At 41.3% G+C, this 26,836-nt stretch overlaps 1 protein-coding gene and 1 long non-coding RNA gene across 4 annotated transcripts in view; one reads left to right on the top strand and one right to left on the bottom strand.

The window, feature by feature from the left end:
- agmo (alkylglycerol monooxygenase) overlaps nt 1–26,836 on the bottom strand; it is a 393,034-nt gene that overhangs the window by 108,196 nt on the left and 258,002 nt on the right. For all 3 annotated transcript variants that reach the window (XM_072253381.1, XM_072253382.1, XM_072253383.1), the window contains exons 10-12: nt 20,589–20,705; nt 16,344–16,426; nt 10,822–10,918 (exon numbers count right to left, since the gene is read on the bottom strand). In XM_072253381.1, coding sequence (XP_072109482.1) covers nt 10,822–10,918; nt 16,344–16,426; nt 20,589–20,705 — 297 coding nt within the window. The remainder of the gene's footprint in view (nt 1–10,821; nt 10,919–16,343; nt 16,427–20,588; nt 20,706–26,836) is intronic.
- LOC140195294 (uncharacterized) overlaps nt 1–26,836 on the top strand; it is a 129,684-nt gene that overhangs the window by 65,508 nt on the left and 37,340 nt on the right. The window lies entirely within an intron of this gene.

Raw genomic sequence — 26,836 nt, 5'->3', positions numbered from 1 at the left:
AAGAAGGGTCAGAGCCATCTCTATTTCCTGAGGAGACTGAGGTCCTTTAACATCTGCCAGACAATGCTGAGGATGTTCTACGAGTCTGTGGTGGCCAGTGCGATCATGTTTGCTGTTGTATGCTGGGGCAGCAGACACCAACAGAATCAACAAATTCATTCGTAAGGCCAGTGATGTTGTGGGGATGGAACTGGACTCTCTGACGGTGGTGTCTGAAAAGAGGATGCTGTCCAAGTTGCATGCCATCTTGGACAATTTCTCCCATCCATTACAGAATGTACTGGTTGGGCACAGGAGTACATTCAGCCAGAGACTCATTCTACCGAGATGCAACACAGAGCGTCATAGGAAGTCATTCCTGCCTGTGGCCATCAAACTTTACAACTCCTCCCTTGGAGGATCAGACACCCTGAGCCAATAGGCTGGTGCTGGACTTATTTCCTGGCATAATTTACATATTACTATTTAACTATTTATGGTTTTATTACTATTTAATTATTTATGGTGCAACTGTAACGAAAACCAATTTCCCCCGGGATCAATAAAGTATGTCTATGACTGTAAGAGTCACCAGGATCCAGAGCAGCAAATCTGTAGAGAGATGGCAAACAGTTGCTAGAAAAATAAGGATGTGAGAGTAAGTGATTTTAATTTTCCATATATTGACTGGCACTCCCACACTGTAAAAGGACCGGACGTGATAAAGTTTGTTAAATATCTTTGGGAATGTTTCCTTAATCAATATATAGAGGTCCCAAATACAGAGTGTGCAATACTCGATCTCCTATTAGGGAACAAGGCAGGGGAGGTGACGAAGGTGTGTGTTGGGGAACACTTAGGATTTAGTGATCTTAATTCCATTAGTTCAAAGATAATTATGGAGAAGGATACCACTGTTTTAGACATGACAGGGTGGGAGGGATTAAAGGGGGAAGGGTGGCATTACTAGTCTGGGAAAATGTCACTGTAGTGCTCAGTCTGGCCAACTAGAGAACTCATCTAGTGAGGCTTTATGGGTGGAACTAAGGAATTAGAAAGTTATGACCACGTTAATGGGGCTAGATTGCAGAGAACCAAACAGTTCACGGACTTAGAGGAACAAATTTGTAGACAGATCGCAGACTGTTGCAAGAGACAGAAGGTTGTTATGATAGGTGATTTTAACTTTCCACATATTGACTGGGCTCCAAACCTGTAAAAGGACTAGATGGGATAGAGTTTGTCAAATATGTTCAGAAAAGTTTCCTTAATCAGTACACAGAAGTCCCAATGGCAGAGTGTGAGATACTTGATCTGCTATTAAGGAATGAGACAGAGCAGGTGACATAACTTTGTGTAGGAGAACGCTTTGCATCTAGTGATCATCATGCCATTAATATCAAATTAAACATGGAAAAGTATAGATTTGGTCCGCATGTTGAGAATTTAAATTAGAGAAAGGCCAGGTTTGATGGTATCAGAAATGATCTGTCTGGTGTGGTTTGGGACAGGCTATTTTCTGACAACAGTGTACTTGGTAAGTGAGAGGCTGTCAAAAGTGAATTTTTTGGGAGTACAACACATGAATGTGCCTGTTAGAATAAAAGGTAAAGATAACAGGTTTAGGGAACCTTGCTTTTCAAGAGATATTGAGGCTCTGGTTGAAAAAGAAAAGAGATGCATAGCAGGTATATGCAGGGAGATACTTATGGCAAGTAAGAAATTCAAGAGAACATTTAAGAAAGAAATCAGGAAGGATAAAATAAGGCATGAGGTTGCCCGAGCAGACAAGGTGAAAGCGAATTCTAACAGATTCTACAGACATGTTAAGAGCAAAAGGATAGCAAGGGACAAATTTGGTCCCCCGGAAGATCTGAATGGTCATCTATGCATGGAGCCAAGAGATGGGAAGATCTTCAATGCATTTTGTGCATCTGTATATTGCTGAGTGATGGACATAGAACCTATAGAAGTAAAGCAAAGCAGCAGTAACTTCATGGGCCCTATACAGATTATAGAAGAAAAGTTGTTTGCTGAATTGAGGCAAATTAGGGTGGATAAATCTCCAAGGCCTGACAAGGTGTTTCCTCACACCCTATAGGAGGCAAGTGGAGAAATTGCAGGGGCTCTAGCAGAGATATTTAAATCATCCTTAGCAACAGGTGAGGTACAAGAGGACTGGAGGAAAGCCAATGTTGTACTGCTATTTAAGAAAAGCTCTAAGAATAAAACAGGAAACTACAGGCCAGTGAAACTGACATCAATAGTGGGAAAGTTATTGCAAGGTATTCTAAGAGACCAGATACATAAGTATTTGGATAGAAAGGGACTGATTAGGAATAGTCAGCACAGCTTTGTGCACGGCAGTTCATGTCCAATCAATCTTATAGTGCTTTTTAAGGCAGTTATCGGGGAAGTTGATGAAGGCAAGGCAGTGGATGTTGTCTACTTAAGACTATAGTAAGGCACTTGTCAAGGTTCTGGATGGGTTGGTCAAGAAGGTTCAGAGCTTGGCATTCAAAATCAGGTAGTATATTGGATTAGACTTTGGCTTTGTGGGAGAAGCTAGAGAGTGGTAGGTAGTAGACGGTAGCCTCTCTGAATGGAGGCCTGTGGATAGTGGAGTGCTGCAGGGATTGGTGCAGGGTCTGTTGTTGTTTGTCATCTATATCAATGATCTGGATGATAATCTGGTGAACTGGATCAACATATTTGTGGATGACACCAAGACTGGGGATGTAGTGGGCAGCAAAGAAGACAATCAGAGCTTGAAGTAGGATCTGGGCCAACTAGAAAATAAATGGAAAAATAGCAGATGGAATTTAATGCTGACAAGTATGAGGTAGAACCAACCAGGGTAGGTCTTACACAGTGAATGGTAGGGTACTGGGAACTGTGGTAGAACAAAGGGATCTGGGAATACAGGTCTACAATTCATTGAAAATGGTTGCACAGGTAGATAGTATCATAAAGAAAGCTCTTGGCATATTGGCCTCGATAGATCAAAGTATTGAGTACAAAGTATGGGATACTATGTTGAAGTTGTATTAGACATTGGGTGAGGCTTAATTTGGTGTAACAAACAAGAGAAAATCTGCAGGTGCTGGAAATCCAAACAACACACACAAAATGCTGGAGAAACTCAGCAGGCCAGGCAGCATCTATGGAAAAAAGTACAGTCGATGTTTTGGGCCGAGACCCTTTGGCAGGACGGGAGAAAAAAGACGAGGAGTATCCTGGCCTGCTGAGTTCTCCCAGCATATTGTGTGAGTTGCTTGGTGTATTGTGTGCAGTTTTGGTTACCAACCTACAGGAAAGATGTAAATAAGTTTGAAAGAATACAGAGAAAATTTATAAGCATGTTGCTGGGACTGGAAGATATGAGTTATAAGGAAAGATTGCATAGGTTAGGACTTTAATCCCTGGTGTGGAGGAGAATAAGGGGTGATTTGACAGAGGTATACAAAATCATGAGGAGTATAGGTAGGGTAAATGCAAGTAGTCTTTTTCCATAAAGGTTGGGTGGGACTACAACTTCAGGTCATGGATTAAGAGTGAAAGGTGAGAAGTTTAACGGGAACTTGAGGGGGAACTTCTTCACTCAGAGAGTCGTATGTGGAATGAGCTGCCAGTGCAAATGGTCCATGTGAGCTTGATTTCAATGTTTAAGAGAAGGGGTACGGAGGACTATGTTCCAGGTGCAAGTCAATGCGAGTAGACAGTTTAAATGATTCAGCACAGACTAGATGGGCCAATGGGCCTGTTTCTGTGCTGTAATTTTCTATGACTCTGTGGGACAGGATACATAATTATTTGGATAGACAGGGATTGATTAGGGATTTTCAACATAGCTTTGTGCTTGGTAGGTCATGTCTAATTAAATAGAGTTTATTAAGGTGGTTACCAGGAAAGTTGGTGAAGGAAAGGCAGTGGACGTTGTCTACATGCACCTTACAATCTTTGACAAAGTGCTGCATGGGAGGCTGGACAAGAAGATTCAGTCATTTGGCATTCAGGTTGAGGCAGTAAATTGTATTCGACTCTGGCTTCGTGGGAGAAGTCAGAGAGTGGTAGTATATGGTTGCCTCTCTTACTGTGGTCCTGTGACTAGTAGTGTGCCACAGGGCTCGGTGCTGGGCCCTTTGTTGTTTGTCAATGATCTGGATGATAATGTGGTAAACTGGATTAGCAAATTTGTGGATGATACCAAGATTGAGAGCACCGTGGATAGCAAGGAAGGCTATCAAAGCTTGCAGTGGTTTCTGTACCAGCTGGAAAATGGGTTGAAAAATGGCAAATGGAATTTACTTTAGCCAAATGTGAGGTGTTTGCAGTTTGGGAGTACAAACTAGGTTAGGATTTACACAGTGAATGGTAGGGCCTAAAGATTGTAGGAGAACTGAGTACAGATCCTTAATTACTTGAAAGTTGCGTCACAGGTAGATAGGGTGAGAATGAGATATTTTGCACATTTGTATTCATAAAGAAATTTGGTCTGTCCCCTAAAACCCTCACTAATTTTTATAGATGCACCGTAGAAAGCATTCTTCTAGGGTGCATCACAACCTGGTATGGAAGTTGTCCTGTCCAAGACCGGAAGAAGTTGCAGAAAATCGTGAACACAGCCCAGCACATCACACAAACTAATCTTCTGTCTTTGGACTCACTTTACACTGCACGCTGTCAGCGTAATACTGCCAGGATAATCAAGGACACGGCCCACCCAGCCAACACACTTTTCATCCCTCTTCCCTCCAGGAGAAGGCTCAGGAGCTTGAAGACTTGTACGGCCAGATTTGGGAACAGCTTCTTTCCAACTGTGATAAGACTGCTGAACTGACCCGGATCTGGGCCGTACCCTCCAAATATCGGGACCTGCCTCTCAGTCTTTTTGCACTACCTAACTTTCCCTTTTCTATTTTCTATTTATGATTTATAATTTAAATTTTTAGTATTTACTATTGATTTGTACTCCAGGGAGCACGAAGCCAGAAACAAATATCGCTGTGATGATTGTACGCTCTAGTATCAATTGTTTGGCGACAATGAAGTAAAGTAAAGTAAAATCAAAATATTGTATATAGGAGTTGGGGTGTTATGGTGAAGTTGCAAAAGGCATGGGTGAGGCCAAATTTGGAGTATTCTGTACAATTCTGATCACATACCTACAGGAAAGATGTCAATAAGATTGAAAGGTTATAGAGAAAATTTAAGAGGATGTTGCAGGACTTGAGAACCTGAGTTATAAGGAAAGATATGCCAGCACTTATTTCCTGGAGTGCAGGAGAACGAGGGGAGATTTCATAGAGGTACATAAAATTAGGAGGGGTATAGGTAGGGTAAATGCAATCAGGCTTTTTCCACCCAGGTTGGGTGAGAATAGGACTAGAGGTCATAGATTAAAGGTAAAAGGTGTAATATTTAAGGGGAAACCTGAGATTTGAAAGCAATGCTAATGAGTTTTGTGAGGAAGTCCATTATTAGTCACAAATGCATTCCACAATTTCTCAAAATAAAAATAAGAATACAGGACAACTTCTCATGGTGGTTGATGTAGATGATGTGTAAGTTAAACACTGTTCATTAAAATACATGACAGGTCATGCTAAATTTCAAACAAGTCAGGGTCAGATTCAGGTTTAATATCACTGGCATACGTCGTGAAATTTGTTAACTTAATAGCAATTGCAGTTAGTATACATCTGCATTTTAAATAGTTAACCAGAAAACAGTGTAAAAACAGAAATAATAAAAGTGAGGTAGTGTCCATGGGTTGAGTGTCCATTTGGGAATTGGATAGTAGAGGGGAAGAAGCTGTTCCTGAATCACTGAGTGTGTGCCTTCGGGCTTCTGGACCTCCTTCTGGATGGTAACAATGAAAAGAGAGCATCTCCTGGGTGATGAGGGTCCTTAATGATAGACGTCACCTTTCTGAGACACCGCTCCTTGAAGATGTCTTGAATACTATGGATATTAGTACCCAAGAAGGAACAGTCTAACATTACAACATTCTGTAGCTTCTTTCGGTCCTGTGCAGTAGCCCCCCTTTCCATACGAGACAGTGATGCAACCTGTCAGAATGCTCTCCATGGGACATGTGTAGAAGTTTTCAAGTGTCTCAGATGACAAACCAAATCTTCTCAAACTCCTAATGAAATATAAACACTGTCTTGTGTTCTTTATAGCTGCATTGATATGTTGGGTCCAGATTAGATCCTTAGAGATATTGACACCTAGGAACTTGAAGTTGCTCACTTCTGATCCCTCTATGAGGATTGGTTCAAGATCCCTCGTCCTACCATTTCTGAAGTCTACAATCAGCTTTTTGGTCTTACTGACATTGAGTGCAAGGTTGTTGCTGTGTCACCACTGAACTACAAACATTTGTAGATAGTACATCTCCCTCCTGTACACCCTCTCATCTCCATCTGAGACTCTGCCAACAATGGTTGTATCAACAGATTTATAAATGGTATTGTTGATCGTCAGCAAGATCGCACAGATTGTGGTCTTCTCTAGGAAGTCGAGGATCCAATTACAGAGGGTGGTACAGAGACCCAAGATCCGTAGGGTATCAATTAGGACAGTAGGAATGATCATGTTAAGCGCTGAGCTATAGTCAACGAACAGCATCCTGACACAGGAATTTGTATTGTCCAGGTGATCTAAACTGTGCGGAGAGCCATTGAGATTGCATCTGCCGTAGACCTATTGTGGTGACAGACAAATTGCAGTGGGTCCAGGTCCTTGCTGAGGCAGGAGTTCTGGCCATAGCACCTCACAAAGCATTTCATCACCGTAGATGTGAGTGCTACTGGGCGATAGTTATTAATGCAGCTCACATTACTCTTCTTGGGCACTGGTATAACTATTGCCCTTTTGAAGCAGGTGGGAACATCCGCCCATAACAATGAGAGGTTGAAAATGTCCTCGAATACACCCGCCAGCAGGTTAGCACAAGTTTTCAGAGCCTTGCCAGGTACTCCGTCGCAGCCTGTCTCCATACAAATGTTCACTCACCTGAACGACAGCCTGACATTAGCCTCTGAGACAGAGATCACAGTGTTACCGGGTGCAACAGAGATCTTCACAACTATAGTTATATTCTCCCTTTCAAAGCAGGCATAAAAGGCATTTAGCTGATCTGGTAGTGATGCATCACTGCCATTCATGCTATTGGGTTTCACTTCATCGGAGGTAATATCCTGCACACCTTGCCAGAGTTGACATGCATTCGATAACACCTCCAACCTCGCTCAGAATTGTTTCTTCATTCTTGAAACAGCCCTCCACAAGCCATACCTGGACTCCTTGTACAGACCTGGGTCACCAGACCACAGATCTAGCTCTCAGCAGATGACGATCCTCCTGGTTCATCCCTGGCTTTTGGTTTGGGAATGTACAGCATGCTTTCATAGCACACAGTCATCCACACAGATGTTAATTAAGTCGGCAACAACTGCAGCATATTCATCCAATTTCGAAGATAAATCTCTGAATACAGTCCAGTCCACCAATTCAAAGCAGTCCTGTAAGTGCTCCTGTGTTTCCCTTGTCCATACCTTCTTGGTCCTCACTACTTGGTGCTGCAATCTTTATATAATTACCCATTATATAAAAAATAAACTAAAGTGCATATTAAATTACTGCTGAAACACTGGGAAGCTGAAGGTGTTTCTGAAGCCATTGCTTAAGCAACATTCACAATTCTCATTTCTAATTTTGATTATCCTTTCTAAGTAGCATTGTTATTATTGTTTCTCTGATGGACCCCTACCCGCCCAACCCCACCATAACTATTTCCATGTATTCCTATATTTCTTTCTTTTTAAATATCACAGGAGCAGCAGAAAGTTTCAGTAACAATGATGAGCACAATAGTGAATACTGCTTTTAATCCAAAATAAAAAAAATAAGTAATTTTCTAGAGTAATGGAAATTGACTGGGTGGGCAAGTTGTCATATTTCAAGATGGCATATTTACAAAATATTCAAAATGTTAAAACAATGTAGGGAATTCATTTCAAAGCTGATGCAATATGTCTTCATTTAAAGGAGTCTGCTTTATAATGTAAAAAACATGATTCAAATGTAGAATTAAAAGATGCAAGGTTAGAGAACAATCTAGTGATGCAAATTTATTGATATATGGGTATTGCAAAGAGGCCCTAATTTATTATGGGATCCTTATTAACCACAAAACACATATATTTATATCAATTATGGATGTGCTATGAATCCTTTGAACTGATAAATACTTATGAAACATTTCATCACACATCATCATTTAAATGTAGGCTTTGAATTCAGTTGCTTAGCAAAATATTTTATGTAGCAGGCAAGAGCACTTAGTCTAAATTTCAATAATTTAGTAACTTGCTGTAGGCTGTGGTAAATTGACCTATTCATTATGCATATGGCAAGCTTTTTCATGGAGGTCCCTGGGCAGATAGCAAAGATGTTAGGTGTCATGCTGTGCACAATTAGCATTATTGATGCAACACAATATTACATTGTGTACCTTTGTAACTACAAATTCTGAACATGGAAGAAGTGTAATACCAGTGTAATTTATAGGACCTGTTCCTCCTTGAGTGTCCGTCATGCAGTCAGTTTGTCAGTGATGCAATATGCACAGACAGCATTTTTGGTATGGATGACTTCGCCTCAAAGCTAAAACCTGTTGGGAATTTTGATCTCAATAATTATTGTCATTGGTGCCCACCTTTGGAATCAGCTGCTAGAAACATCAGCTTCCTATTCAAGGCCAATTCTGTTAAGATACCAGACCCATGGCATGATGTTGTGGCAGATCACACAAGAAAGCACATGCACTTTGCACCTAATGTACAGTTTCGGCACATAATTGTGCAGAAAGTCTGAGAACCAGAGCACCTGCTTCCCCTGAAATTGTATCAGTATTACAGAATTGTTTTAGTGTGCACTTCAAAGCATGAAAAATATTATGGATATATGCTTCGAAATGAGTCAAAGCAGAGTCAAAGTCAAATGAGTAATCTACATTACCCTACACTATTCATAACATTTTCAATAATTAGACAGTTCTTCTAAACTACAGCAGTATCTGGCCAACATCCAGACTTGGGTCAATAAGGGCCAGATAATTATCAGCTTGAAAAAGAACAGCCATCTCCTGTTTATCTTCATTGGACAAATTAGTTTCTCTGCTCACATCTGGTTAATGACTAAAAGCTGAATTGAACCAGGTTAAAAAAGCAAGGTGCTGGCTAGATATTTTGTTTCGTGCCTCAGTTTCTGACTTGTTGAAAGCCAGCAATCAAGCTTCTGTCCTTGCCAGTATCAAAGTGGTTTCTGTTTCTAATGACACCCTTTGTAATTATGATAAACCGTCTTTGACAAATCCCTTCTTGCCTTTCTCATTACCCTTCCTGTTTTGATACAGGAGCCCATAGCATCCACTTCCAACGTCTTATACTGTCAACATGCTGGCTAGAGCTGAACATATTTTTTTCTATTCTTATCTGTTCAGTCACAGCAAGAGAATCACCAGCATGGCTCTCTTTCCCATGTCCAGATCACTCCCTCTGGTATACCAAATATCCATCTTGCACCTCTCCTAATTTTCCGTCTAGAGTGGTGCTAGAAAGTTCATGAACCCTGTAGAATTTTCTCTACTTCTGCAAAAATATGACCTGAACTGCGATCAGATCTTCACACAAGTCCTAGAACTAAATAAAGAGAAACTAAATAAATAAATAACACAAAAAACATTATATTTGTTCATTTATTTATTGAGAAAAATGATCTAATATTACATATATTCTACAGGGATGACAAACTTTCTAACACTACTGTATACTGTACATATCTCATCAATAGCTTCGACTATAAGCTCAATACATTTCAATATTAAGTCAGATGACACCACCCAGCTCTGCCTTATCACTAACTCCTTTGACTTTTACAAACTGAAAATTCTAAAAATCAGATCGCTTGTTTACTCATCTCCTAACTTTTCACTAAATTTCCAAAACTTCCATTTGAAATTCAACTTTTATTTATGTTCCCCTTAACTTATCTCCAATCATAGTGCCCATTAGCAACAGAAGCATTTCTTAGAAATAAATTTGACAATTATTCCACTACTGCAGACTGCCTTGCCATTGCTTCTCCACAGTCATCCACTGTAGAGTTTTCGTGGGCTCAGTTTTCTGAAGAAACGTTTGTCTAGGATATTGAGTTCAGCTTCACTGTTGGCGTCCTAGAGTCATAAATTTTATATAAGAAGTCTAAAATCAAAATAAAATGGTGAATTTGCAGTTTTTTTTAAGGATGATACTTCTGTATTCAGAAATAGGATGTGTTCTTGGGGTACATCAGGGATAATAAGTTGACAATGGGAAATTAAGCCAGTGCTATTTTCAGTGGGGGAAAATGTTCACTGCTGAAAAAATTAACAGTCCTTTATCTTTCAAATCTCTTACTAGCTCTTCTTTCAGTTAGTCCTGACGAAGGGTCTCAGCCTGAAACGTCGACTTTACCGCTTCCTAGAGATGCTGCCTGGCCTGCTGCGTTCACCAGCAACTTTGATGTGTGTTGCTTTACCTTTTGTCATTGCTATCTGAATTTTAGCTCTTCTTTAATATGTTTTTCATAATAGGATACCAAACTCTATAACAGAACAACTAATGAAATAACATTAAAAAATGCAAGGACAATACTGTAAACACGAGGAAATCTGCAGATGCTGGAATTTCAAGCAACAATACGGTGACTTCTTATCATTAACACATTCAAAAATTTTACTACAAATACATTTTGTTCTATAACTCTATTCAATCATGTGTAAAGATCACTTACTTCAGTCACTAGTTTAAGAGGGCCAGTCAAGGAACTCAGTTCATGAATACAGAGGAAAGCACAGCATCGGACGAATTCCAGAATATTTACTTCAGTTCTATGAACAGTCAAGACAAAGCAATATAAAATTAGTGAAAACAAACAGCAAACATAAGCAGAAATATGAAGCCTTACTCACCATACAGACAAAGGTGCAATAATGTGGGAACAGGAAAAGATGCAAAGCATGTGAGAGAGATCCCAATAAGATAAGATAGATATAACAGCATCATCGTTTAAATGTCCATTTGAGGCTTTTTTAAGCAACTATGCAAATTTCACTTATGGAGTTGAACAGTAATTGCACTTACTGCCAAGGTCCAAAATCATTTTCATGATTATTCACAACACCAGGTAAAATATCAGAGAATTCTTTATCAGCTTTCATTGCGAGAGGAAAATCTGTCAATTCAAGTTGAAAGGAATAGATGCATTTGAAGTTCCAGTTGCCAGGAGATAAGTGCATTTTGGAGAGGATGTGGAGGAGAATAGCCAGCATTTTAATCTTGAGGAAAGAGTGGATAGGTAGCATGGAGGAAGCTGAGAGTCCTAATAGAAGAAAACAAAAGTATGATAGCATCTACAGGGCCAACAGAAAGAAACTTTTACCCATAGTGGATGTAGATCAAACTAGGGAGCATAGGTTTTGAGTAAAGGGTAAAGAAGCTTACAAGGGAGCTGCGGATGAACTATTTGACATGAAGGGTAGTTTGAAGCTAAGCTAAACTAACATGAGAAAGTCTGGATACTGGAAATCAAAGCAACACACAAGAGTCTTGGCCTAAATCACTGACTGTTTATTCTTTTCCATAGATGCTGCCTGACCTGCTGAGGTCCTTCAATGTTTTGTGTGTGTTGCTGAAATGCACTGTTTGAATGGACAGTTCAAGTCAAGTCAAGTTTATTGTCATTTCGACCATAAGCTGTTGGTACAGTACACAGTAAAAATGAAACAATGTTCCTCCAGGACCCTGGTGCTACATGAAGCAACACAAAACTACACTAGACTATGTGAGACAGCACAAGGCTACACTAGACTACGTAGAACAACATAAAAACTGCACTAGACTACAGACCTGCACAGGACTACATAAAGTGCACAAAACAGTGCAGGGCAGTACAATAATTAATAAACAAGACGATAGGCACAGTAGAGGACAAATTACAATATAATAATAAATGATGTAGATGTCAGTCTAGACTCTGAGTATTGAGGAGTCTGATGGCTTGGGGGAAGAAACTGCTGCACAGTCTGGTCCATGAGAGCCCGAATGCTTCAGTATCTTTTGCCAGATGGCAGGAGGGAGAAGAGTTTGTGTGAGGGGTGCATGCGGTCCTTCAGAATACTGTTAGCTTTGTGGGTGTGGCGTGTGATGTAAATGTCTGTAATAGCAGGAAGAGAGACCCGATGATCTTCTCAGCTGACCTCACTATCCGCTGCAGGGTGCAATTCCCGAACCAGGCAGTGATGCAGCTGCTCAGGATGCTCTCAATACAACCTCTGTAGAATGTGGTGGAGATGGACTTTTCTCAGCTGAGGTCAAGATCCATAGCTCCCTGAAAGTGACTGCACACATTGGCGGGATGATAGAGAACACTTGCCTTTATTAGTTGAGACAATGAGTTCAAGAGTCAGGAGATTATGTTGCAGCTTTATAAAACTCTGGTTAGGCCATATCTAAAATACTGCGTTCATTTCTGACCACCTCATTAAAGGAAGCATATGGAGGCTTTGGAGAAGGTGCAGAAGAGATTTACCAGGATGCTGACTGAAATAGAGGGTATGTGCTATAATGAAGGGTTGGAGAAACTCGGGTTGTTTTACCTGGAGTGCTGCAGGTTTTGAGAAGATCTAAAAAAAACTTTATAAAATTATGAGAGGCATAAAGGAGGGATAATGTATAGAAACATAGAAAGTAGGTGCAGGAGTAGGCCATTCGGCCCTTCGAGCCTGCACCGCCATTTATTATGATCATGGCTGATCATCCAACTCAGAACCCCGACCCAGCCTTCTCTCCATACCCCCTGACCCCCGTAGCCACAAGGGCCATATCTAACTCCCTCTTAAATATAGCCAATGAACTAGCCTCAACTGTTTCCTGTGGCAGAGAATTCCACAGATTCACTACTCTCTGTGTGAAGAAGTTTTTCCTAATCTCGATCCTAAAAGGCTTCCCCTCTATCCTCAAACTGTGGCCCCTCGTTCTGGACTTCCCCAACATCGGGAACAATCTTCCTGCATCTAGCCTGTCCAATCCCTTTAGGATCTTATACGTTTCAATCAGATCCCCCCTCAATCTTCTAAATTCCAACGAGTACAAGCCCAGTTCATCCAGTCTTTCTTCATATGAAAGTCCTGCCATCCCAGGAATCAATCTGGTGAACCTTCTTTGTACTCCCTCTATGGCAAGGATGTCTTTCCTCAGATTAGGGGACCAAAACTGCACACAATACTCCAGGTGTGGTCTCACCAAGGCCTTGTACAACTGCAGTAGTACCTCCCTGCTCCTGTACTCGAATCCTCTCGCTATAAATGCCAGCATACCATTCGCCTTTTTCACCGCCTGCCATACCTGCATGCCCACTTTCAATGACTGGTGTATAATGACACCCAGGTCTCGTTGCACCTCCCCTTTTCCTAATCGGCCACCATTCAGATAATAATCTGTTTTCCTATTTTTGCCACCAAAGTTGATAACTTCACATTTATCCACATTAAATTGCATCTGCCATGAATTTGTCCACTCACCCAACCTATCCAAGTCACCCTGCATCCTCTTAGCATCCTCCTCACAGCTAACACTGCCGCCCAGTTTCGTGTCATCCGCAAACTTGGAGATGCTGCATTTAATTCCCTCATCCAAGTCATTAATATACATTGTAAACAACTGGGGTCCCAGCACTGAGCCTTGCGGTACCCCACTAGTCACCGCCTGCCATTCTGAAAGGTCCCGTTTATTCCCACTCTTTGCTTCCTGTCTGCTAACCAACTCTCCACCCACACCAATACCTTACTCCCAATACCGTGTGCTTTAAGTTTGCACACTAATCTCCTGTGTGGGACCTTGTCAAAAGCCTTCTGAAAATCCAAATATACCACATCCACAGGTTCTCCCCTATCCATTCTACTATTTACATCCTCAAAAAATTCTATGAGATTCGTCAGACATGATTTTCCTTTCACAAATCCATGCTGACTTTGTCCGATCATTTCACCGCTTTCCAAATGTTCTGTTATTACATCCTTGATAACTGACTCCAGCAGTTTCCCCACCACCGACGTTAGGCTAACTGGTCTATAATTCCCCGGTTTCTCTCTCCCTCCTTTTTTAAAAAGTGGAGTTACAATAGCCACCCTCCAATCCTCAGGAACTAGTCCAGAATCTAACGAGTTTTGAAAAATTATCACTAATGCATCCACTATTTCTTGGGCTACTTCCTTAAGCACTCTGGGATGCAGACCATCTGGCCCTGGGGATTTATCTGCCTTCAATCCCTTCAATTTACCTAACACCACTTCCCTACTAACATCTCACTGGACCCTCTGTCCCCTACTATTTCTGGAAGATTATTCATGTCCTCCTTAGTGAAGACAGAACCAAAGTAATTATTCAATTGGTCTGCCATGTCCTTGCTCCCCATAATCAATTCACCTGTTTCTGTCTGTAGGGGACCTACATTTGTCTTTACCAGTCTTTTCCTTTTTACATATCTATAAAAGCTTTTACAGTCCGTAAGAGAAAGAGGGATTTGATTAATTAGGAGTTATTTGCATGATATTGAAGCATGAAGAGCCCATCCTGTGCTAAACTGCTCAATGCATAGAGTACAAAGCTTGTATATTTTCCCCAGGGTCAAAATAGCTAATACTAGAGAGTATGCCTTAAGGCGAGAGAGGACAAATTCAAAGGAGATGTGCAGGGCAAGTTCTTTTACATGGAGAGATGATGGGTGCCTGGAATGTCCTGCCAAGGGTGGTGGTGGAGGCAGATATCACAGAGGTGTTTAAGGGGCTCTTAGACAGACACATTAATATACAGAGAATGGAGGAAATGTATCATGTGCAGGCAAAAGGGATTACTTAAATTTGGTGTCACCAGCTTAATTGGTTTGCACAACATCATAGGCCAAAGAGCTTGTACCTGTGCTATACTGTTCATGTTCTTTGCATTCCCAGAACATTTAAGAAGAACCTTGACAAGCATTTGTATTTAGATAAGGCACAGAAGGGTGTGGATCAAGGGCTGGTAAATGGGATTGGTATAGAAACATATTTAATGGTCAGCATGGACGCCATGGGCCAAAGACATGTCTCTTTTTTGTATAGCCTTCTGATGCTAAAAGAGTAATGAAGTAAAAGATATAATATCAAACATGATGCTCAGTAACCACCAAAAAACAAAAAGTATTATCTGCTGGAACTCTGAAATAAAAACAGAAATGTTGGAAAAACTCAGTAGGGTTGGCAGCATCTGTGGAAAGAAAAATGGTCAATGCTTCGAGTCTACTGGATAGAACTGGTTCAAAAGCCAAGGAATTAAGAACTGACCAATGAAGATAGGGAACATTTGTGGCAAAGATAATTATGGAAATCAGATTTTCTAAATTAGCACATCACTTTATTGCTGCTGAAATCAGTTAGGTGCATTTTGGAAAAACATTCTAAAAGAGTCCAGCAAGGTATTCCCACAAGACAACACACTAACAGTACACACACCAAGTTTCATGCTATATATGATGGTTACCAAGCCTAAGTAGGCCACCCCAGGCTCCTTTGCATCTACACTTGTCCTTAGGGCTTTCATGGAAGATGGCTTTCTCTGACACAATTCCCAAAATTATGTTTGCAAGATCTTGATCATATCAGTGTGCCAAGGTTCACAGAAATGGTTGTGGTATCTTGAAATGATTATGCTGTATCACATATAAAGGCAATAATGTGAGTAATTCTAAATTAGTCATGGTAATGAACCATCAGCCATTAATAAATGTTAGTGCCATCAAAGAAAGCATGTTTTTGCAACTTCCTTAGGGAGGTGAGCCATTTGTTAGTAGTGGGCAAACATAGGGCAATTACATAAGTTTGAAGATGGCTTTTGCATTAGTTAAAACCCATGAAACAAATATTACACGTCCTGTGACATCTCTCCATAGTTCATTCTCCTCCTTCGATATTAGCCTTGACTCACACGTAGCACATTTTCCTGTGTATCAGAAGGTCATGGCAGAGATCCAAATACTGAATCAATACCAGCATTTCAATTCATTTACTTAATGATGCTCCCATCTATTCCTAATAAGGTTTGGATCCCATTCTAAATCCAGACTGTGCAAGACTGAGAACATGGAAGTCAGTTTGGTGCACCATTTGTACCCACGCGGCACCTATTTTCATTGGGCAAAGACTAAAGTCAACTGGCTGATAAATTAATTATAAATTGATAAGGTGTGAGTTAAGGGATTTATGAAAGAATTATACTTGCCTATTCTCCATCATTAATCCAATAGAAGTCAGTGTTAGGATGATATAACCAATTCCTAAGAGGATTGTTGTTTCTGATACAACCTGTTTAACCAAGCAGAAAAACAAACACATAAAGATCTAGTAAATTAGCAAACAATTGAGGTTATAGATATGAAAGAATTAAACAGATACAGCTGCAAATCTATTTAACATGTAACAACTACAGAGTAGACAACTAGGGAATTAAGCCATGAAAATCTAAGCTAAATTATCATTCAACAGTCCCATTTGTTGAAAATGCAAAGTAATATTATATTTTAATTTTCCATTGGCTTTTGTAGTTCACACTGCTGAATTTTGAATTGACAGCCTGGATTACTTGCTCAAAATCTGTAATAGAATTCAAAGATTTCCAGAAATTCCACTGGTTAGCTCAATGCTTATATGCAGTACAGAATATAATTATATTTGAAAGCTTATCATTATCTGTCGAGCGTGTATAATACACTTCTATTAATAGAAATTAGGTTCTTTGTGCAACATGATGCACAGACCCACAAATGATGCTGGGGCAGATATAATGGTGTTAACTTTTGTACAGCACACATAAAGATATTAATACTATTTTCCTGCTGCGCATTTGAGATTGATGATCAGCATAAGCTTCAATTTCTCCCACATTAGTTAATGGGCTCGTTCCTAACATGGCCGTGGTTGGGAATTTGGCAGTAAAGATTTTCTAAAGTTGCATCAGTCTTCCTCTGGACAAGTTCCTGATTTGTTATCACATCTGGTGCACCTCCACCCACTTACCCCATAGATGTAATTGGTTTCAGGTATCTGCCAGAGTGCTCCACTAATCCTTGGATCACTCCCTGAGACCATGGATCTCTGCAATCTTCTTCTCAAGTTCCTACTCACCTTCTTGGCATACGTTGATGCTCCTCCAGTTGCATCTGGTGACCTACTCACTTTCCTGATTATTACACACTCCACCCCTTCACACTAACTGATGATTTCTTGCATCTGGTATGGAGGGAGATTGCTGAACAGCCCAGCATGCACTTTTTGGTGCAGATGTGTGTGGAATTCTAGGATTTGCTGGTTCCACTACAATATTTTGGGTATTATACATTTCAGACTATAAGCCCCTCATGGCCTTGATAAAAACAAGACCACATATTTTCCCATTAAAAGCAGATTGATGAATTACTAGGATAGCATCCTCACACATAGCAGTTAGAGAACTACACTCAGTAATTCTCATACAAAAGTAAAAGCCCGGATTTATGGCAGAGACAAGAGGGATGTATTCATGGGGAAAAGGCCACATCAGGTGGTCTGTCACTCTTTCAAGCTTTCACTGTCAGATTGGCCATTGGTTAGCAGAAATATCAACATAGTAAGAAAACAACTTGATGGGTGGTGGAGAGAATGGGAGGATGAGGAAAACAGTAGGATTGGCATCTGCTGCAGGACTAACAGAGTTTATGGCTCAGTGGGGTGAGGGGCAGTAGTGGAAAGGGGTAGGAGTGGAGAGGTGGCTTATAACAGATGGGTGGGATCTTTCATAAGGCTCAGATATACTTTGCAAGATTTTATCTAAGCATAATACCCAGTACTAAGAAACCCAAGTACAGTATAATTTGAAACTGAACTACATTGACGTAAGTATGCACTTTGGAAAAATAATCAAACTACTGGAAAAATGAAGTCCAATCACCTTTGGGTCGATGTTCTGCTTGTTATCAGGATTCACGTCATTCTCTAAGGATGCTTTCATCAGCAGTTTCTCAAGCTGGAAGCTTCTCATTGCTCTGTCACTGACTGCCAGGCAGTGGTAAACATCCAACTACTTGAAAAGGCTTCAGAAAACACTACAAATCTGTAAATCAATTTTCCACCCAGTTTCTGACGTTCAGACAATGGCTACTGCGTAGGAGAAAAGGCCAGGAAAATCAGCCCCCTAACAATTTACAATCAATGAAACCATGAACATTGCCACATCTGTTTTTGATTGATTCCCTCCCCTCCCCCTCCCCCCACTTTCCTCTCCGTCTCTCACTCATATATATGTATACACACACACAGTATATACACAGAGGATTCCGGTTAACTAGGTCCTTGGGTTAATCAGGGAAGCCATTAAGATGCTTATTGGAGTCAGAGACTGTTGCAGAACATTTTCTAACTCGCTTCAGTCGTGTGCACTGGCATGGCCATTATACACAATACCATGCTTCAAGCGAACAGTTTTTAAATGGCGCTAGTTGCATGTATTTGTGTTCAAAAAGCAGTAATTTTTCTCATTAATATTTAGCAAGGAGCAAGCCATACAGCAATTCCAAACTGTTTTGCTCACTGTGGTTTCTAGCTCTCAGGCATGGAGGTGCCAGAAACGACCAGGAGTGAAAATGAAGTGATTTCACTATTTCAGCAAGTTAGAAACTATTTGGAGGTATCGACAATCATCTTGACTGTTAAAATAAATATGAAGATTTGGACAACGTAATTGGCAATAGCATTGCATGAAAGCCCAATTATCTGGAATCCAATGTATGTGAGCTGCAAAACAACAAATTTCATGATGTATATCAGTGATAATAAACCTGATTCTGATTTTCAACTGAGCTTCAAGGCTGTTTTGAGAACTATAGTTAAAGGTTTGTTTTATTTCGGTGCTGGTTATGTCATACCGGCAGGGGCTTTGGGAGCAAGGGTGGACCCAAATGCATCTTGTGAGGCTACTTAGATTTAGTTTATTGTTCGATACCATGAGAGCTAGGCAGGAGCAGGAGTAGCGAACCGGACAAGGACTGAGCAGTACGGCTAGGTTGGGACCAAGGGTCTGGGCTAGGACTCGGAATCGGCTCCCAGAACTAGAGGAAAGATAAAGAGGCTAGCGTATGGACTCTGAGCCCGAGACTGGGCAAGGACTCAGTACCTGGGTCTTGCCTCAGGCTCGGAACCCAGAACCAGGCAAGGACATGACATGGGCTAGGAAGAGGAGGAACATGGGAACACAGAGCCTCGGTCTCGGGGAGCAGGTACATGGAACCATGGACACATACACAGAACACAGAGTTGGGACCCCTCCTTGGGGACAGGACATAGGGCCGGGACTCACACACAGAACAGAGAGCCGGGACCCCTCCTTGGATACAGGACATAGGGCCGGGACTCATGACCCTCCGTGGGGCAACGGCAAGACGGCCAGACTTACCCCATGGAGTCGAGGACAAGACACGTCAAGACATGACTCCCCGCGGGGCAACGGCAAGACGGCCAGACTTACCCCACAGAGGCAAGGACAAGACAAAACATGACTCCCTGTGGGGCAACGGCAAGACGGCCAGACTTACCCCACGGAGGCAAGGACAAGACAAGACATGAATCCCCGCGGGGCAATGGCAAGACGGCCTGGCTTCCCCCACAGAGGCGAGGACAAGACAAGACAAGCCCAATATGAATGAACACAGACAGTACCTATCTAGCTCCGGTGATGGAACTAAACCGAAGTGGAGGCGGGGGCTGCAGACAAGGGCTAGAGGCGAGAGGGGCAGAGAAGGGATTCAGACAAGGGGGTAGGACAGGAATCACAGACTGCCAGGGCCAGGACTTGACTTGGTGCTAGAATGCCGCCAGGGCCAGGACTTGACTTGGTGCTAGAATGCCGCCAGGACCAGGACTCGACTTGGTGCTTGAATGCCACCAGGACCAGGACTTGACTTGGAACTTGAATGCCCCCAGAGCCAGGACTTGACTTGGAGCCTCCGGGTAGTGGCGAGCTCTCGACTCAGCCCGGGAACAGCAGTCAGCGGTTCTTGATTCCCTCCGACGGTTTAACTGATGGACCCACCTTGGTGAGGAAACTTCGCAGGCTCGCTTTGGCGAGGTAACTTGACAAGATTGCTCAGGTGAGGAAAGGCGAATTACTGGCACTCGCTTCGGGCGGAGACTAGGCTTGCTCCGGCCAGATGACATTGGCACGCCGTACCTTGGTGACTTTGCTGACGCTCCCGTGCCAAACGGCTGAAAGCCGAAGACTATAAACTACTGGTTCAGCCAAGCGTTAATCGCCTCTAATCACCAAAGTCAAGGGACATGGGAAAACAAGGAATCAACGGTCCGGATCGTAACATAAACAAGGCAAATTTAAAGGGACCCCGATCCGGACCATGACAGGTTAACACCAGTTATGGATGGGTTAGAGCTCAGATTAACTTAACTCGAACAGAGTATTAGCTTAAAGCACAATACTTACTGATTTATTGGCAAATATCTGCAAGTAAATGCACAGAATAAAGATAAAATGCAGCACTGCATAGACCTGTAGCCATACAGGGATTTGGGGATTGTGTGTAGTCTCCTTTCCACTAACCTGAAAAAAAGAAACATATTAAACTTATATAGAAGCTAGATATTTCTCAATCCAAATATGGCTTTTCTACTTAAGCTAAAACCCCAACTAACATTTTACTTAAATGTCGTAAAATATATTTTGTGGCCTTAATATCATTATCCCCATGATTCGATGTTTGATTGTACTTCATTTCTCTTTCTTCAGTTTAAGATGTACCTGTAGAATACATATTTTTGCACATTGGTTGGTTGTTATTTGTCAATCTTTGTTAATGTATGTTTTTTTTTGTAGATTGTATTTCTTCTATAAATGCCTACTAGGAAATGAATCTCTGTGGTAGTATATGGTAACTACTTTGATAACAGATTTACCTTGAACATTGAAGTTTGAGCTATTTCATGTTAACAATGCAGGAAAGATGAATGGGAATCCATTCTAATAGGATCTAAGTCCAATAATTATATTGGGCACTCAATAATACCATTTTCACTTTGGAACATCAACAATATATGAAACATTTAGGTGCACTCTAGAACTTCACTGTCTTTTGGCATTTTACATGAGTGATTGCTCCAAGTTTGTGAATCAGTGTATCTGGTTAATAAAAGATTTGTATCCATGAAGGGGAAGTCAAATTTATCTGTTAGCAGAGTTAAATGGAAGCAGTCAAACTTTAGGTGCCAAATGTGACACAGTATTTTGGCAGTGCATTATATTTTTCATATGATGGGTAGGATTAATTCATTCACATATCCATAAAAAAATACCACTGGCATCATATAAATGCACTTCAGAAGTTGAGCTGTTTTTAATTTGTTTTTGAGGATCTGGGCAACTTTAACAAGGCTGGTTTTTATTGCCAAACTTCAAACACCATTGTGCAAGCTGCTCCTGTGATTTTGGAAATGGTACTTCCATAGTGCTGTTGTGTAAAGGGAGTTCAGAACTTAGCCACAACAACAAAGAAATTATGGCAATATGTTTCCATGCTAGAATAGTGTTCATCCTGTAGGAGAAACTACAGATGTTGATGTTCTCATATGATTCTTAATCCTTCTTGGTGGTAGAAGTCATGGATGTGTGAGGTGCTGTCACAGCCAATGCAAGTAACTGCTCTGCATTTAGAAAATGGTACACACCATTGCCACTGTGAGTCACTTTCTTCAGCCTTTCCTGCCTCCAACCTGCCTTTGGGGGCCATGACTTACAGTAGAGTTGAGTTTCTAGTCAATGACGATACTGAGTATATTTAACGCAGCATGAATGGTTATGGTGATGTTAATGAACCATCATGGCTAGGTATTTCAACTTTCCTTTTGTAGATTATCATCGTCTGCAATTTTTGTGGTATAAATTATACTTCCCATTTATTAGCCTTTTCCTGAACGTAGTGGTCTGATTGTAGTCAGCAGATGAACCTTTTTCAGTGAAATCTCTTCTTGTATTCTGACTGAAATTTCTACATTTCATAGAGCCATAGCATGCATACAGATCCTTCAGTCCAAACAATTCATGCAGACCACATTGTCCATCAAGCTAGTTCCAATTTCCCAGGTTTGCCCATATCCCTCCATGTACCTGTCTAAGATTTTCTTAAATATTACTGCTGTACCTGCCTCAATTACTTCCTCTGGCAGCTCATTAGATATACTCACCACCCTCTGTGTGAAACAGTTATCCCTCAGGTCATTTGAAATATTTCCCCTCTCATCTTAAACCTACGGCCCGAGCTTTGGGCTCCCTTATCCCAGGGAAAGACTTTAACATCATCTTTCCAATGAGACAATCCATGGTTTAGTATTGACAATAGTATTCACAGGGTTGCAAGAACAATCTTCATTTCCTTTACTGTGCAGTGAGTATAGAGAGATTATGGAAAGCTAACAAGAAAAATAGCTACTTTTAAAGGAGGCTAGAATACCTTCTCATTGCACCATGTTGTGCAAATTATTTTCAGGCACAATTCTACACCAAGAATTTCCATATACACTCAGTGGCTACTTTATTTGGTAAACAGGTACACTTGCTTGACAATACACATATCTAATCAGCCAATCACGTGGCAGCAACTCAATGCATAAAAACATGCAGACATGGTCAAAAGGTTCAGTTGCTGTTTAGACCAAACATCAGAATAGAGAAGAAATGTGATCTATGTGACTTTAGCCATCAAATAATTGTTGGTGCCAGATGGGGGCTGTTTGATCAGCCTCTAGAGAAGGACTGTGGGATACCTTTGTCAAGTCAAAAATTATACTTAATTGAAAGCAATGGTGTATGATGTCTTACAGATACAAACACCATTTATTGCACTTTCCAGTAACCTTTCATTCCAGCATTTTTAACCATTTCCTTATGGAAGTTCTATTCTAAAGAAATTCTAACCATTGGGAGTTCCCCACACATCCAAACAATGCTGATTGAGGCCAAGGCTTGATCAGTCTCATTATTCAGGATTCTTCTGATTGACTTTTCATACCAATTGCTTCCTCCATGGTTAATTGTGAATATTTTCATTAAAACACTATTAATACTTGCAATATGAAACAAACAAAAGATTAATGTAACTACAATTAAAGAGGGCTAAGCACTTGTAAAGTACAAACGTATGTATATTCCACAAAAGGGAAGGGTCTGTCAATAGATTCCATTAGTTAATAAGTAAGAGTAACAATCAAACCATAGGGCTACATAGCATAGAAACAGACCCTTCAACCAACCACATTCATGCCAATATCTTTGCTCATCTTTACTAATTCTATTTACCTGTATTTGGCCCATATCCTCTCTGCATTAACAGTGCCATTTCTGTTACAAACTGATGAGAACTTATAAAAAGAAATTTTGAAGAGTCACTTCACGCTTTGAGAAGAAAGAGAGGCAGAAGAAGGATATTTTCAACCAGTTAACCTGACTTCAGTGGTTGGGAAGGTATTGCAGTCCATTATTAAGGACTGAGGTTTGGGGTACTTGGGGGTACCTGATAAAATAGGCCAAAGTCAGCATAGTTTCCTTGAGAGGAAATATTGCCCGACAAATCTGTTGGAATTCTTTGAGGAAATAACAGGCAAGATAGACAAAGGAGGGTTTATTTTGATTTTAAAAAGGCCTTTGACAAGTTAGAAACATAGAAACATAGAAAATAGGTGCAGGAGTAGGCCATTCGGCCCTTCGAGCCTGCACCGCCATTCAGTATGATCATGGCTGATCATCCAACTCAGAACCCTGTACCAGCCTTTCCCCCATACCCCCTGATCCCTTTAGCCACAAGGGCCATATCTAACTCCCTCTTAAGTATAGCCAATGAACTGGCCTCAACTGTTTCCTGTGGCAGAGAATTCCACAGATTCACCACTCTCCGTGTGAAGAAGTTTTTCCTAATCTCGGTCCTAAAAGGCTTCCCCTTTATCCTCAAACTGTGACCCCTCGTTCTGGACTTCGGGAACAATCTTCCTGCATCTAGCCTGTCCAATCCCTTTAGGATTTTATATGTTTCAATAAGATCCCCCCTCAATCTTCTAAATTCCAACAAGTTGCTACACATGAGGCTGTTTAACAAGATAAGAGCCAATGGCATTAATGGGAATAAACGGGACCTTTTCAGAATGGCAGGCGGTGACTAGTGGGGTACCGCAAGGCTCAGTGCTGGGACCCCAGTTGTTTACAATATATATTAATGACTTGGATGAGGGAATTAAATGCAGCATCTCCAAGTTTGCGGATGACACGAAGCTGGGTGGCAGTGTTAGCTGTGAGGAGGATGCTAAGAGGATGCAAGGTGACTTGGATAGGTTGGGTGAGTGGGCAAATTCATGGCAGATGCAATTTAATGTGGATAAATGTGAAGTTATCCACTTTGGTGGCAAAAATAGGAAAACAGATTATTATCTGAATGGTGGCCGATTAGAAAAAGGGGAGGTGCAACGAGACCTGGGTGTCATTATACACCAGTCATTGAAAGTGGGCATGCAGGTACAGCAGGCGGTGAAAAAGGCGAATGGTATGCTGGCACTTATAGCGAGAGGGTTCGAGTACAGGAGCAGGGAGGTACTACTGCAGTTGTACAAGGCCTTGGTGAGACCACACCTGGAGTATTGTGTGCAGTTTTGGTCCCCTAATCTGAGGAAAGACATCCTTGCCATAGAGGGAGTACAAAGAAGGTTCACCAGATTGATTCCTGGGATGGCAGGACTTTCATATGAAGAAAGACTGGATGAACTGGGCTTTTACTCGTTGGAATTTAGAAGATTGAGGGGGGATCTGATTGAAATGTATAAGATCCTAAAGGGATTGGACAGGCTAGATGCAGGAAGATTGTTCCCGATGTTGGGGAAGTCCAGAACGAGGGGCCACAGTTTGAGGATAGAGGGGAAGCCTTTTAGGACCGAGATTAGGAAAAACTTCTTCACACAGAGAGTGGTGAATCTATGGAATTCTCTGCCACAGGAAACAGTTGAGGCCAGTTCATTGGCTATATTTAAGAGGGAGTTAGATATGGCCCTTGTGGCTACGGGGGTCAGGGGGTATGGAGGGAAGGCTGGGGCGGGGTTCTGAGTTGGATGATCAGCCATGATCATAATAAATGGCGGTGCAGGCTCGAAGGGCCGAATGGCCTACTCCTGCACCTATTTTCTATGTTTCTATACTAGCATGAATAGATGATTAGCTGACTGGCAGGAGACAGAGTGGAAATAAAGGGACCTTTTCTGGTTGACTGCCGCTGACTAGGGTGTTTCATAGGAACCGATGCTTGGACCACATTTTTTCATGTTATATGTCATTGATTTGGATAACAAGATTAATAGTTTTGCAGTCAAGCTTGCACAAGATAGGTGGAGGGGCAAGTAGTGTTGAGGAAGCAGGGAGTCTGCAAAAGGACTTAGAAAGATTTGGAGAATGGGCAAAGAAGTGGCAGATGGAATATGGCATAGGGAATTGTATGGTCATACACTTTTGTAAAAGGAAAAAAAGTGTAGATTATTTCCTAAACAGGGAGAAAATTCAAACTTAGAGATGCAAAGGGACTTGGGTGTCCTTGTGCAAGATTCCCATGAAGTTAACTCGCAGATTGAGTTGGTAGTAAGGAAGGCAAATACAATGTTTGCATTCATTTTGGGAGAACTAGAATAAACAAGAATTTAATGCTGAGGCCTTATAAGGCATTAGTCAGACCACAATTGAAGTAATGTGAGCAGTTTTGGGCGTTTGAGAGGGTCCAAAGAAGGTTCATGAGAATGATTCCAGGAAAGAAAGGGTTAACGTACGAGGAGCATGTGATGGTTCTTAGATGAATAGTTTATGATGAATAAGGGAGGGGTGGGGGAATCTCTTTGAAATCTATCAAATATTGAAAAGCCTAGATAGAATGGATATGCAGAGGATCTTTCCTATAGTGGGTGAGTTTAGGACCAGAGGGCAGGGCATGGCCATGGAATAGGGGGATGTCCATTTATAACAGGGATAAAGAGGGATTTCTTTAGCCAGAGGTAGTGAATCTGTGGAATTCATTGCTGCAGATGGCTGCGGAGGCTAAGTCATTTAGTATATTTAATGCGGAAGTTGCTAGATTCGTGATTAGTCAGGTGTCAAAGGTTAAGGGGAGAAGGCAGGAGAATCACGGTGAGGGGAACAATAAATCAGCCATGATATAATGGCAGAGCAGACTCGATGGGCCCAGTGGTCTAACTCTGCTCCTATGTTTTATGGTGTAAATTATTAATGAGATCTCTCTTTTGCGGTCAGTTTTGTTCTGTAGGAGTCACATGTGGATTTCCAGTTAATCAAAAACACAGAGCAGTGAAAAATTGATGTCAGGGCATTAGCTCCATCTGCAGTAAATATGGCAGAGTATTCACTACTCTATGAGCTGAAATGGCCCTATGACAACAGAGGAGTCATGTATCTTGCATGGTTTTCTGTATATCCTAATGCCATGGGTCCAAATGGTTGTCATAGCATGGGTGATAGTGGGGATAAGCTCCCACTACCTATAGAGTGCTCCTAATGGTGTGTGTCTCAAACTAGCCTCTGATAACCAAGTCCAACTCCTGGCCTTCAGGTGGCAGAACTGCCTACACTGACAGAAGGGGTGAAGGCAGGTCACTGGCATCTCAAACCTAGTTACTTCAGGTAGGTGGGATTCGTTAGCC

The sequence above is a fragment of the Mobula birostris genome, chromosome 3 (genome assembly GCF_030028105.1).
Source record: "Mobula birostris isolate sMobBir1 chromosome 3, sMobBir1.hap1, whole genome shotgun sequence".
Taxonomy (NCBI): Eukaryota; Metazoa; Chordata; class Chondrichthyes; order Myliobatiformes; family Myliobatidae; genus Mobula; species Mobula birostris.
This window is presented reverse-complemented; position numbering and strand designations above follow the sequence as displayed.